Genomic DNA, 12,840 nt, shown 5'->3' with positions numbered 1-12,840 from the left:
GTATTATTTTATATTTTAGGCATTATATAATTCCTAATTTTTATTTTAAAATCTCTCTCCTGATTTTTCTTTTTCTTTTTTTTAAGCACTTGTAGACTTCACCCTCAAAACAAGTATTCAGTTATAACTTGTATTCTTTTGTGTTACTTCCATTTTAAACCAGTGGAAAGATAAGAGGGATTTATTACTGGTCTTTTTCATAAGGGTGAGAAATGTTTCCCTCTCAACCTCATGGAAACACTGGCATAATTGTATTTATGTGAAACTGCAAATATGACACTGATGTACAGCTTTACACTCGCTGTTACCTTTCAAATGACTCTATTTTTCATTCCATTTTAGCAGGTCAAGTATATACTAATGTGGGGCATGCGTTATAATGATCACTAATCAATTAAAGTATGACTTTCATATTGAATTTTAATTTTTAATGTATTTTTTAAAAAATCATCTTTTTTATACTTTATGCACTTTTATATTTTGGCTCAAATATCAAACTTATTATTATGCTACATTTAAATATGCTTTATTTTAATAATGCATACAAAAGTTAAATTTTAAGAAAGTAAGTATTGAGTTTAATTGCATCCTAGCTTAAATAAGACACAGTACCACAAAGTACATTCATTTAACTTTCTGCAAGCATTGTGGTAGCTGACTGAGGAACGGTAGAGAGTAAAAATTATTGAAAGCTTTGGCGAGAGTGTGCAGTAAAGCCCATTCCCATCCAATGTATCACACTCCTTTTTTATAGTTCCACACTAGAGGAAATACTCTGCTTCCTATAGTAGACATTTCAGATCATGAGTCAAATGTCAAGTAGACATTTCAGATCGCAAGTCAAATACAAGTCTCTTTGTCTGTTTGCTGTGAAATCCTTGAGTTATTTTCAGGGAAGAGTCATAACATTATTAATAACATGTCTTGAATCAGAAAAACATGCCACTCTAAAATAATGCTGATTTGCTGTTTTCCTAATAACATCTAAACTAGAAGTCAAAACAAGTAAATGATGGCTTCCATATATCCATGGAAACAATAGAAAGACCTAGATCAATGACACATGTAATTGTGAAAATTTTGTGCCATGATAAAACAATATGCAAATAGCATCATGTTTCATATGATCCAGAGTAGGTAACAATGGGACAAGTTCTAATATTTCTTAAGTAAAACTTGTTTCTCTACTAATATTGTAAGTTCATGCTTGGGGATAGTTTAGTGTTTTAGGAATTTTCAACAGAACATATATATATATTTTCAACAGAATATATATATACACATACATATATATGCAATTGGATTCTATCATTTATACTTAGTGTTGTACATAAAGTGCTTTAAAAACGCAATTCTTTCAAAACATTGAGTCTTACAACTAGATTTTATATTGAAATCTTCATTAAATAAATATGGCCACACATAGTGCTGGTGATTTAAAGCTCTAGGAAAGCAGCATCAGACGAAAATTATGAGTGGATTTAACTGGGTGTTTAGACCTCGCAATGGTCTAAGAGGAAGATTTTGATCATGAAGAAAGTTGATAAAAATACTTTTGACAAAGGCTCAAAAGTGACTGGATTTTAAGTTAGGGTTTGTTTCCATGACAAGATGGAAAGAATTCTCCACAGAAGTTGGCAGCCAGAAAGGCCTTCTTCCCTGTCCTCCCTGAACTCACCAGAAGAGACGATGGGCCACCTGAATGCTCTCCAAGGAGCGGCGCAGGAGAAGCTCCACCAGAGGACTCTGAAGGCTCCATTCAAACTTGACAGCCTGCAACACACACAATAACTTCACACTGCTTTCTTCAGGGGTAGAATTATACAAGAATACAGAAGAACTAAAGAGGCTTGAGAAGAAATTAAGCAAAATGACACTCAGATTTCAATACAATTTTAATAACATATCTATTAGCTTTAAATTGGAGTCTAATTAGTAATATACCACATATACATAATGTATTTAGAGTTTGTGTGGTCTTGTTTCTTTTCCCTATTTATATTTAGGGCTAAAAAGTAATAAATAAAACTTAGTTCATCTATATAACAAAGATATATGAACAGGAGATGTCTGAAAATTAACTTCCATGATGACTGTTTTTCAATTTCTTCCCATTATTTCTTACTGAACCCAGTAACTATTGCTCTTGAATTGCCTTTTTTGCCTAAAACTCCTTGTTTTATTCTGAAACCCTGCCTCAGTATGTAGTATGCAATAAATTTTTGTGTGCACACCATATTATTGTGAACTATGTCCTCGGAATCTACCTGCATGGTTACAACCTGTGGTGTATAATAACTTCACATTTTGTCTTATTTAATTCTTTGCTCTGAACCACATATTCTGTTTTCATTATAGTCTCAAATGTCTTTCTTACTGGTTTAATATAGCCGGCTTCATTCTAATACAATAATTCATAACAAAATAATATGATTCCAGAAAATAATAAACAGAGTATGATTTTTATGTATCAAAGAGCTTTAAGGTCACGATAAGGCACGACAGTCTTACTGTAAACTTTGCAACAACTATCATTAAAGCCTATCCAGTTTTCATTTATTTTCTAGTTACCTTGTACATTTGTTCCCATTATAGGACATGTTATAAACCTCACTTTTGGTTAATTTAATTAGAGCTTTATTTAATTTTACCTCCTGTGTATTTGCTAAGTTGTTTTGTCCACTTTCTTATAAATTTCAATTTGCAGGAATATGGCTCTCATAGTTATTCTTTGTGCCAAAATGTATTAACTCTGGGGTTTCAAATGAGAGTAAATGTATTTTGTTAAAAATTTACTCTTCTGAGATGGGTTAGTTACTGTGCTGCTCATACTTATAAGCCATCACATAGTGATCTTACAAATTGTATTATTTTGTTCCTCATTACGCTATTCTTTCCAGATGAAGGAAGTTCTTACTATAAGGAGTAGCAGAACTTTCTATGGTATAACTAGTTCTACACCATTGCGCCTTTCCTTTTGAAAAACTTCAAAGAAATTCAGGTTGTGTGTGCAAACTAACGTGGTTTAGATTTTATTAAGAGGTTCTTCCTCATCATTCCCAGTCTTCTATCAATGGCCAGAACTGAGGTACCTGGAATTTGAAATAGCTTCAAATCTTTCATATAAGAAAACATTTGAGTTTGAAAAAAAAACACAATGATCAGTATTTTAAAATTCTTCATAGAGAGAAGAATTATCATCACAGTTTGAGTCTTCAGTCTTTTACATGCACACCTTTAATATGTGCAATTATTTGCTAATCTTTCATCATATTCAGACTATGTCTGTCCTTGCTCATATTTCCTATTAACTTCATGTTCTTTTCTAAAATTATCCTAACATTATAACATTTGGGGTCATTAAAATGTACTAGTGAGCAGCAGAATTTGGGTATGAGAACTACTTTAATAAGATTTATAAGCAACATTAGAATTCTCTCTGGGAAAGATAAGAAACTTTAATTGTGAGATCTACCTAGCAAGTAATTACTTCTACATAACCTTTATTTGGCTAATGTTTTACATATAAAACCATTGAAAGATTTTATGACACAAACTCTTGTTTTTTCCTGGTATAATTAATAAGTAGATAGTTTTATTTTTTTTTTCCTTTTTGGGATTTGTATGTCTTCTTTTTTGCCCTAGGAAATGTCTGTATTGTTCACATTGACATATAATCTATAATTTAGTTCTCTGGCTGGCCAATATATCACTTCTAAACAGGCTGTTGCTGATTCATTGGGAACATAAAGAGAATCATTAGTTAAAATCTGGGACTCCCTTGGCAACCCTGAGGTCTTACCTGAACAAGCTGTGGGAGAAACTCCAATAGTTCATCATTCAAGAGTTTGTCCAGTTGCTGAACGGCCACTTCACGAATTTCCTGATCTGGAAAACTGATACATAGTATGTACGTCTGTAGAGTTGGTAATGGTGAGGAGCAATACATATCAGTGACAGCAGGGAATGAATCCCACAGTTGTTATATAAGATAAACTAATAATCCATAGTCAATGAGAATTCGTACTGCAATTCTTTTGTTCCCTTTTTTATAGCCCATACTTTGCTGTGGACTGCAGTAGAAAGCCTTTTCCACCAGACTTCACAAAGGAAGATCTTTAGGTTCCCATCAGTTTTATTATCTAAAACTTGGGAAATGCAAAATGTCTAAAATTTTTTCTAAAACATGGAGATCTGCATTTTTCCATTTAGCCTAGAATTTGTTAAATAATCACTAAGTGGATATTCGATAGTTTGTGATTAAAAATGGGATCTAATCTTTTAAAATTGGTTTTGGCTAGGTCTTAGTGAAACACACCAAAGTTCTTTATAGTAAACCAGCCAACATTATTTTCTAAGGATAAATGTCACTAGGTTGAAGATCTTGAGGTTAGCTGTGTTATTCATTTTGGAGCTGCACATTCCTGTTTTAAGATTTAGCACTCATTAAGCATTTGATAAATATCTGCTATTAAACTAAATCTGTGAAGATATGTAGCATTTTAAAACCATATTCCAAAGACAGTTTTATTTTCAAATGAGTTCTCCAGATTGTCATCATCCCGTTCCATCAAAAAATTAAATTCAGTTATCTCAAAGTTCATGGGAAATATCTGGACATAATATAGGCACCATACTGCTCTGAGATGTTTTATTTATTTATTTAATTTTTATTTTTTTTGGTACTGGGAATTGAACTCATGATCTTGCATTTGCCAGGCAGTCACTTACGCCACTGAATTACATCCCCAGCCCCTGGTTTGTGATGATTTTAACCTACTGCTTTGACATGATTAGGGTTTTGGTAAGAATAATTAACTTTAAATAAACAAGTTATTTTCATAAATTAAAAACATAATAGGTATAATTTATAACTTCAATAAACTACTGACAGTAACTTCTTTAAAAAGACATAAATTAATAAACAAAACCAAAAAAAACCCCTTAAATTCCTTTAATAGGGGAGTAAGTCAGGTGAAGGCACTGAAGATTGCCTCCCAGCAGTGCTAAAGTCAGAAAACTCTACAGTCTTTAGTGTGCAGTCACTTTTTAGGATATTAGCTTACTGAAGGGTGAAATGAATACCAGGCAGCTACAGAGTCAAGTGAAAAACGGCATTGCTCAGTATCCCTCAACTGTCCTTGAAAACAGCTTGAAATGTAATGCTCAACATGCCTATGCCCCACCCCTTGAATTAAACTGGGCATTTTAACCGCAATAAGAACTTCACTTTTAAGGTTAGTCCCTTAAAATTCTTATTTCTGACTTGCAAATTATTTACAAATACAAATTCTCTCCCTCTGAACATCCTACAAACAAGATCTAGTGAAAACTGTAATTCAGACACATCTCTGGAAGCACGAAGTTCAGAAGATCTCAGCCTAACCTCATACCCAGACAGAGAGCAGAAGAGTGCAATCCAAATGCAAAGCCAGAAGATGTCAGCTTATTTTAGCACATTAAGACTTCAGAATCTCCTAGCTAAATGCAATTGACTCTAATTTATTGCTTTCAATTACTAAACCATTTGTCTGAAGCTTGTAGACATCAAGGTCAGTTTTAGGGCAGTCTGAAGCCTTAGTGGGAATAGTTATTTAGTCTACTTGTTGCCTATGTGATGACTTGTTAAATGGGGTAGTCATTTTTACTTTTTTGTCTGGCTATTTTATCTTATTGATTTGATGAGAAGAAAGGAAGAACAACAATATACAAGCAATAGGCCAAAGCAAAAATTCTTTGCTAAACATCTTACTTCTTTCTGTATACTAGATTGTAAAACCCATGAAATCAGAATATTTTTATCTGCTTTTCTCACAGTCTGTTCCAAATGCCTCTAAGTTTGTGGCATAATCAGCCTCAGAGGATTTGTCTTTAACCTTCTTTTTCATGGGCTCTGAGCTTACGTACAGGACAAACATGTTTCCCAAATCCTGGCATTTCTTCCTTTTGATGATGTCTGGAACTATTTAAACAGTCTTCTGGGATATAGTTGCTGGCATTTCATGGTCTGTAGCTTGTTCATCAGTGAGGTGAGGGTTATCCACATTAGTTTTCTGACTTAGGTGTACTATTTACATACTGAAATGTCATATATAATAGAAGGCCTGAAACTTGTTTTGACGTTTCCACAACTCAGGTTATCACATTTCCCAAATTTTTGATTTGTGCATATAATTCTTGCCAGTCATAAACCAGGGGACACTCCTTAGTAATTCTATTTTGGGATCATTAATCATTGCAGGCCTGGACATTACTTTGAATCTGGGAAGAAACAAACATACTATTGGAAAATTCACCAGGATGATGGCAACTAGGTCTTGACTTAGATATTTAAAGGAAACTTCCTTATACTCAAACAGAAAACATTTTGTTGCAGTATCATAAATGGAGATATGGCTTCAGATAATGAAAATAATCTGGCCACTGAAGTGGTACGGTTCATTGGAAAGATCATGTAAGATGAAAGACATGTCCACATGTAAAAATGCATTTAAAAATAGGCTTAACAAAGTCTATACAAGATAAGTCCCACTAAGTTATTCATCATTTTCTAAATGTTCAGTAATGTCATGTTACCTAATATAAATTCCCAAGTACATCTGGAGACCAGAGCAGAAACAAAACATCACATCACTGGTTTACTTGTTAAGAATTTATTTGGCCTCTTGATTTTTTTTTTTTTTTTTTTTTTTTTTTTTTTTTTTTTTGGTACTGGGGATTGAACTCACAATATTACGTTTGTTAGGCAGGTACTTGTAGTACTGAACTATGTCCTCAGGCCCTTGACCTCTTAATTGGGGTACCTCTTGATTCCCTGGTATTAAGGAGAAGATTGCATAACTCCAATAAATATAACCCTGTACAGTAATCATTAAGGTATTACCTAAAACTTGAACTCAGCCCATTGTCTAGTAAGAATATTGAGAGACAAAGGTAAAGAAAAAAGACTCCTTGAGGACTAAGACTAAGAATCAATACAATTTAGAACATCTGACTAAAACTCACAAGGTGAAAAGATTAAGTAAAACGAAAGCATCAGGATAAACATTTTGAGAAAGATTTTCAACAAAATAGTGACACCATATTTTATCAATAAGGTGAATACAAGGTTTGGGTTCCAGCAAAGAATTCTGTTGAAATGGCCATGCCTATATGGCTCAGGAGAAGATGGCCAAGTGTTCAAGTAATTGTAGCTCAAATGGAGAGAAAAGCTAACTGGTCGCTAGTCACTGAATTATCACTAACAGTGATTTTTAAATGTTTAAAAATTATTGAAGACTAGAAAGAGTTTTGTTTATATGGGTTGCATTGTCAGAAATAAAATCAAGATATTTAAGAAATATTCATTCATTCAAAATAACCTTAATAGACCCATTTTGTGCTAACCAAAACACTGTATTTCTATGAAAAATAGCCGTATTTTCAAGAAACAAAGGGAATATTTAGGGACAAGTGATGCTGCTTTACAGTTTTGTACATCTCTTCAATATCCAGCTCAATAGAAAGACTAAAGTTTCTTATCTTTTTTTTACATTAAATGTTTTGCAACAGTGCAAGTCATGCAACTTTGAGAAACTCTATGTTCACAAACAAATGAGAGTAACAAAGGTAAATGACATCTTAAAATTATTATGGAAACATTTTGAGCTTGGTGACATCCCTACAGACATTTTGGGAACTTCAGACCTCACTGTGAGAAGGAGGTATGGACAACCCTATTTTGTATGTGTCTCTGCCTGTGGAGGGGTGCTGTGGGGGTGGAAGTGTGGATAACCCAGAAGTCTGCACCTGTGGTCTGTTTCTAAGACAGCAAAGCAGAACTGATGTCCTCCCTGGTTTAGAAGTCGTCTGACCAATGAGATTTGCAAATTGCCATTTATTTTCTGTCTTTCCAAACTTTTGCAGTTCTCCTCTCAGGGAACCACAGGAATACTACAAAGAGTCAGGCAAATTTCAACTGGGCCAGTGTCATGAAATGAAATTTCAACAGAAAAATATGTGTTTCAACTTTTTCCAGCTGACTTGAATATTTTTTGCCATTTCTGCTCCTTTCTTATGTTCTGCCTGTACTATTGTTTTTCTCTTTGGTTCTTTTTTTTCTACTTTGAAAATTATATAGGAACAATATCATATTCAAAGAACTTTTGAAGTGATAGGTGAAAGCTAAGTGTGATGTAACAAATATCGACCTTTAAGAAAAGCAATTTTGAGTAAACTGAAAAGGTAAGAAACCTGAGATCAAATTTAAGCATAATAGAAATGTCAGCCTTTAGAATATATGGCAAGAATTCATGCAGAATGCCACAAGGCTATTCATAGTTAAAAGCCCCAATGTCAGGTTAGAATTAGAAAACCATTAGAACTGTGGAACTGTTAGTCCAATAGGTTTTGATTCTGATGACACACAGCATCGGTTGAAAGAAAAACATCAGTATAAATATCACTGCTATGGTTCTAGAACTAACAAGTTTTAGCTCTGGCAGACATTCTTTTTTTCTAAGCAAATGATGAATGATGTTTCTTTAAGATGACTGGGTACTTTTATTAAATAATTGATATTCTTCCAAAGATGTTAGCACGGTTATAGAACATTAGAACCCAAGAAAACTTGGAGACCCAGTCCAGGCTTCCTATTATATAGATAAAGAAACTGAAACTCAGGGAGTTTAAGCAGTTTTCTTGAGGATACTTGTGGCACTGAAATGAGAATCCAAATTATGCAAGGGACCAGACCCTTCTGTTATTTCCAATAGATTTTACCATGCTATTTATATAAAATCACAAGACTGACTTGAATGTATTATTTATGTATCGCATTCTAAATTGATCTATAGATGCACACAATAAACTGTGTGATGTGTTTATTTGGACTGGAGTGTTTTCCCAGTCAATGGACAAAAAGGAATAAAAATTCCAGACTCAAAGAGACATAAAACCTATACATAATTTCCTGATGCAATTTATGAACTGTCATATAGAAATTTGGAATTAACCATACAGTCATGGTATTAATGAGTCAAAATGGCTACTTATAATTAAAGAGTAGGTTTTTCTGTTCGTTTGTTTTGATTTTTTTGAGGCAAGGTCTCACTATGTAGTTCAGGCTAGTCTCAAACTCACAGCCATCCTCCTGCCTCAGCCTCCCCAGTGCTGGGATTCCAGATGTGTACCACCATGCCTGGCTCCAAAGAGTAGTTCTTGATTTTGTTCCTATTTTTTTCATTATGTTTTGATTCTACTTATAGAAAGCTTAGAAAGTCACTGACATAAAGCAAGTTTTGTTTTGAAATCACCATATATATTCTGTGTTTGGATACATTAAACATGACATGCAAAAGTAGTACAAGTTAAAAAAAACTAAAGAATGTAAGTCTAAACATCAAGGCTGTTCTTTTCCCCCCTTATGGTTGCTTTCCAAGTACATTCATGTATATCTTTGACTTAATTTCTATCCTTCTGTGGATGATTTGCACATTGAAATCTCTAGTGTGAAGAGTTGTGCTTTGAGTCTCTAGAACTATAGACTCAGCCACTTCAAATACACTTTAAAGCCAACATATCCAACCTGAACAGTGAGATTCCTCATAGGAAATTTGTCATCTAATGCATCTTATCTTGGTGAACATTTCCATTACCTACTTATTGAAGATGAAAATGTAGCTACAATCCTCGATACTTCTCTTCTTCATTGCCACCAGCCCTGTGTACAATCCTTTATTGTTATTACTATATGTTTTTCTCATTTTGTTTCATTAATCACAGCATCATAGTCACATTTATCTGCTTTCCTGCTCTTCCATGACCCCTGAGCTACTTCCACAGCTTCCTAACTGGACATCCCTAACGTAATTTAGCTTCTTTTAGCAAACCTGTGCTTCACTTGGAAACCAATAGGATCTTTACAAGAGGCAATGCTGTTAAAATATTTTCTCAGAATCACTTGAGTCTTCCCATTTTTAATGAAAGAAGAGCTAAGTGGCCAAAACTGGCCCTATTTAGAAGTCTATGTCACAGTCGTCTAATACCGTCTCAACATGGCAATTCGTTTTATACAGCACACTCCTGCCCCGACTGCAAGCGTTCCACTTTCTTCTGGAGCCTCAAGTGTAATTGTTGTCCCAGTGCCTGGTCACATTTAGTTAACCTCAGCCCCGAAAACTCTTCTTTTACTCATTCTTTTGTGCTACTTTATTCTCACTCTTGCTTTGTATCTGAGTTCAAACAACTTCCCTTAAGGCAGATTTTCCCATGTTGAAGAAAACATTTGTTTCCTTTGCTGTATGTGCAGCTTAGAACCATGAGACGTTCACTCAGCAATGTCATAACAGTTGTTTTATATTTATAGTTTGGTAATGGTCTCTTACATATCTCCAGCAGATTGCAACTCCATGAGGAGAATTTTTTTTATTTTTCTTCTCTTTTTCTTTTTTTGTTAAACATGCTAGTTTCAGTGCCCAATGGAGTGCCAACACAAGTAGGCTGCCCATATGTATATGTTAATAAACAGATAAAATTGTGTTTCACTCTCTTCATTGGTATAATGGGAATCAGTAAAATGGGGGAAATTATGGAAGTTGATAATAATTTTAGAGAGATTGTTCTGTATATGAGATTATATAGCATAGTATATAAATTCAACGAGTGTGAAATATTTTGTGATACTTATAGCTTTCATAATGAAAGTCACTTTAAATTATTGACATTTTTTATTTCTATATGATGCGATTGATATTTGTAATTTGACAATGAGAGCATCTGAAAACTATAGTCTTTTAAAAATAAAATTGCAAAGAGGATATTGATGATAAGGATGATTGGTAGCCGTATTGAATGTTTTCATAAATACTTGACTTTATTTAGATAACACTCCTACAAAATACATAATTCTATTACTCCTATTTTATAGGTAAAGAAACCTGTCCAAGTCATGCAAATACTGTCTGGGAGAGCAGATATATCTAATTTCAATACCTATTTGTTATCTATGAAATTTAAAAATAACTTAAGAAATGTCTTTAAAAGTACACCAAGAGAAAATGAAGTTTCACTTCTTTCATTCTCAGATTACCAGCATGAGTTTTCCTTGGTGGAGAATATAGTTGTACTTCGATACATGAATTCGTTTATTTGTAAATAATTTGGTTCACAAAAGGAAGCAGCAATCATCTTTTACTGAATCATGGAATCAATTATGCTCATGAAAGGTACTACACAGTGATATTTGCACATTTTTCTCTTGTTTTACATGCTGATCTATGACTTCATTAATATCACGCCCACCTGAGAGCAAGAAGTGGGTACAGTTCCCACTTGCACTTTTGTCCCAGCTTCTTGGCTTTTGATACCATTTCATTTTGCTGCTTTACTTATTGTTTAAAATTTTTCCTTTATGTATCCTTCCCCTCAATTCATAAACATGCTAGACATATTTTGATTTAAACAGGCATATAAACTCCAAATCTCAAAAATATTTTTCTGAGGTCTTCTAACTTGAGCTTTCTTTTTGCCTTTATCACTGTTCAATTCCAGGAAACACAATTTATCTCTCTCTGTCTTTTCTCCTCAGAAAACTGAAGCATGGGATTCAGTTTCATTACCAAGATATATATAGGCAATTTCACCTCTAGATGTATACTCAAGGAAATTGAAGTTGGAATGACACAGAGACATCTGCACTGTAATGCAAATCTCAGCATTATGCACAGTAGCTAGGATACAGAAGCAAGTGAGCTGTCTATTAATAAATGGATAAAGGAAATACAATACATACACACAGTGGAATACTACAGAGTCTCAAAAAAAAGCCCCAGTTTTGAAAACATTGATGAACCTAGAGCACATTATAAATAGTGCAATAAGTCAGCTTCAGAAAGACAATAGTGTATGATGTCATGTATATGTGGATCTAAAATATATGGATTCCATAGAAACCGAGAGTAGAAAGGCAGTTATCAGAGGTTGGTAGAAGACAGGATGAAATGAGATGATCAAAGGATAAAATTTCAGTTGGACTAGAAAAGTAAATTTGGTGATTTCTTACACTGCACAGTAACCACAGAAAGTAATAACATTATATTGCATATTTGAAAATTTCAAAAAATAGAATACATTTTAAAAATTCTCATCATAAAAATGATAAGTTGGAAATTTTATTTAATCTTTAGGCAATGTTTACTTATGTCAAGGATTGTGTTGTGCTTCACAATGTATATAATTATTATCAATAAAAATAAAAATTAAAATCCCCCTGCACTGACAAATATCATCAATAACCACTCAACTTTCAAATTCATTTGTATGTTTTCAGACCTAACCCAGTTTAATACTTTTCTAAAACCTTTGAAGATCTTTTTATGAATGCTAAACCCCCCTAATCTTTTTTTTTTCAAGTGTTCTCCAACATCTTGGTGATTTTTTTCCACTTTATTAATTTTTTTAAACTTGGTTTTGCTCTTAAAATGTTATGGCTCTCCAGCATTCTATCTTGGGCCTCTTTCAATATTTTTTGTTTTCACACAATACCTGTTTTACAGCTTCTAATTTTGTGACTTCATTTACTAATTTAAAGGCAATGGATCCCAATTTTTTCATGGTCTGGACTCTGCTAAATTTGAGATCTATCTATGCAGCTGACTGCTGGGTGTCTTTCTTAGAAATTCCCTTTTGAGATTTAAAAAATGTAACACAATCAAAATAGAACTCTTCGATTTTCACTCCTGCAATTTTCTCTCCCTTGAAAACCTTGCCTTGGTTAATAATGTAATTTTCTATCATTAACCTAAATCAGGAAGCTCAAAGTTTTCCCTATCTTTTCTCTGTTACTTCCTCTGACACATCTTT

General features: G+C 33.5%; 1 protein-coding gene across 3 annotated transcripts in view; it reads right to left on the bottom strand.

Annotated features, from left to right (window-relative positions):
* Positions 1–12,840, bottom strand: part of Pik3c2g (phosphatidylinositol-4-phosphate 3-kinase catalytic subunit type 2 gamma) — a 289,635-nt gene that overhangs the window by 167,327 nt on the left and 109,468 nt on the right. For all 3 annotated transcript variants that reach the window (XM_063237587.1, XM_063237588.1, XM_063237589.1), the window contains 2 exons: positions 3,803–3,896; positions 1,679–1,773 (listed from right to left, as the gene is read on the bottom strand). In XM_063237587.1, the coding sequence (XP_063093657.1) occupies positions 1,679–1,773; positions 3,803–3,896 (189 nt within the window). The remainder of the gene's footprint in view (positions 1–1,678; positions 1,774–3,802; positions 3,897–12,840) is intronic.

Source organism: Cavia porcellus, unplaced genomic scaffold (genome assembly GCF_034190915.1).
Source record: "Cavia porcellus strain 051 isolate PalLab524CR breed Dunkin Hartley unplaced genomic scaffold, mCavPor4.1 scaffold_27, whole genome shotgun sequence".
In the NCBI taxonomy this organism is placed as follows: domain Eukaryota; kingdom Metazoa; phylum Chordata; class Mammalia; order Rodentia; family Caviidae; genus Cavia; species Cavia porcellus.
Note: the sequence above shows the minus strand (reverse complement) of the source record. Positions and strands in the feature narration are given on the sequence as shown.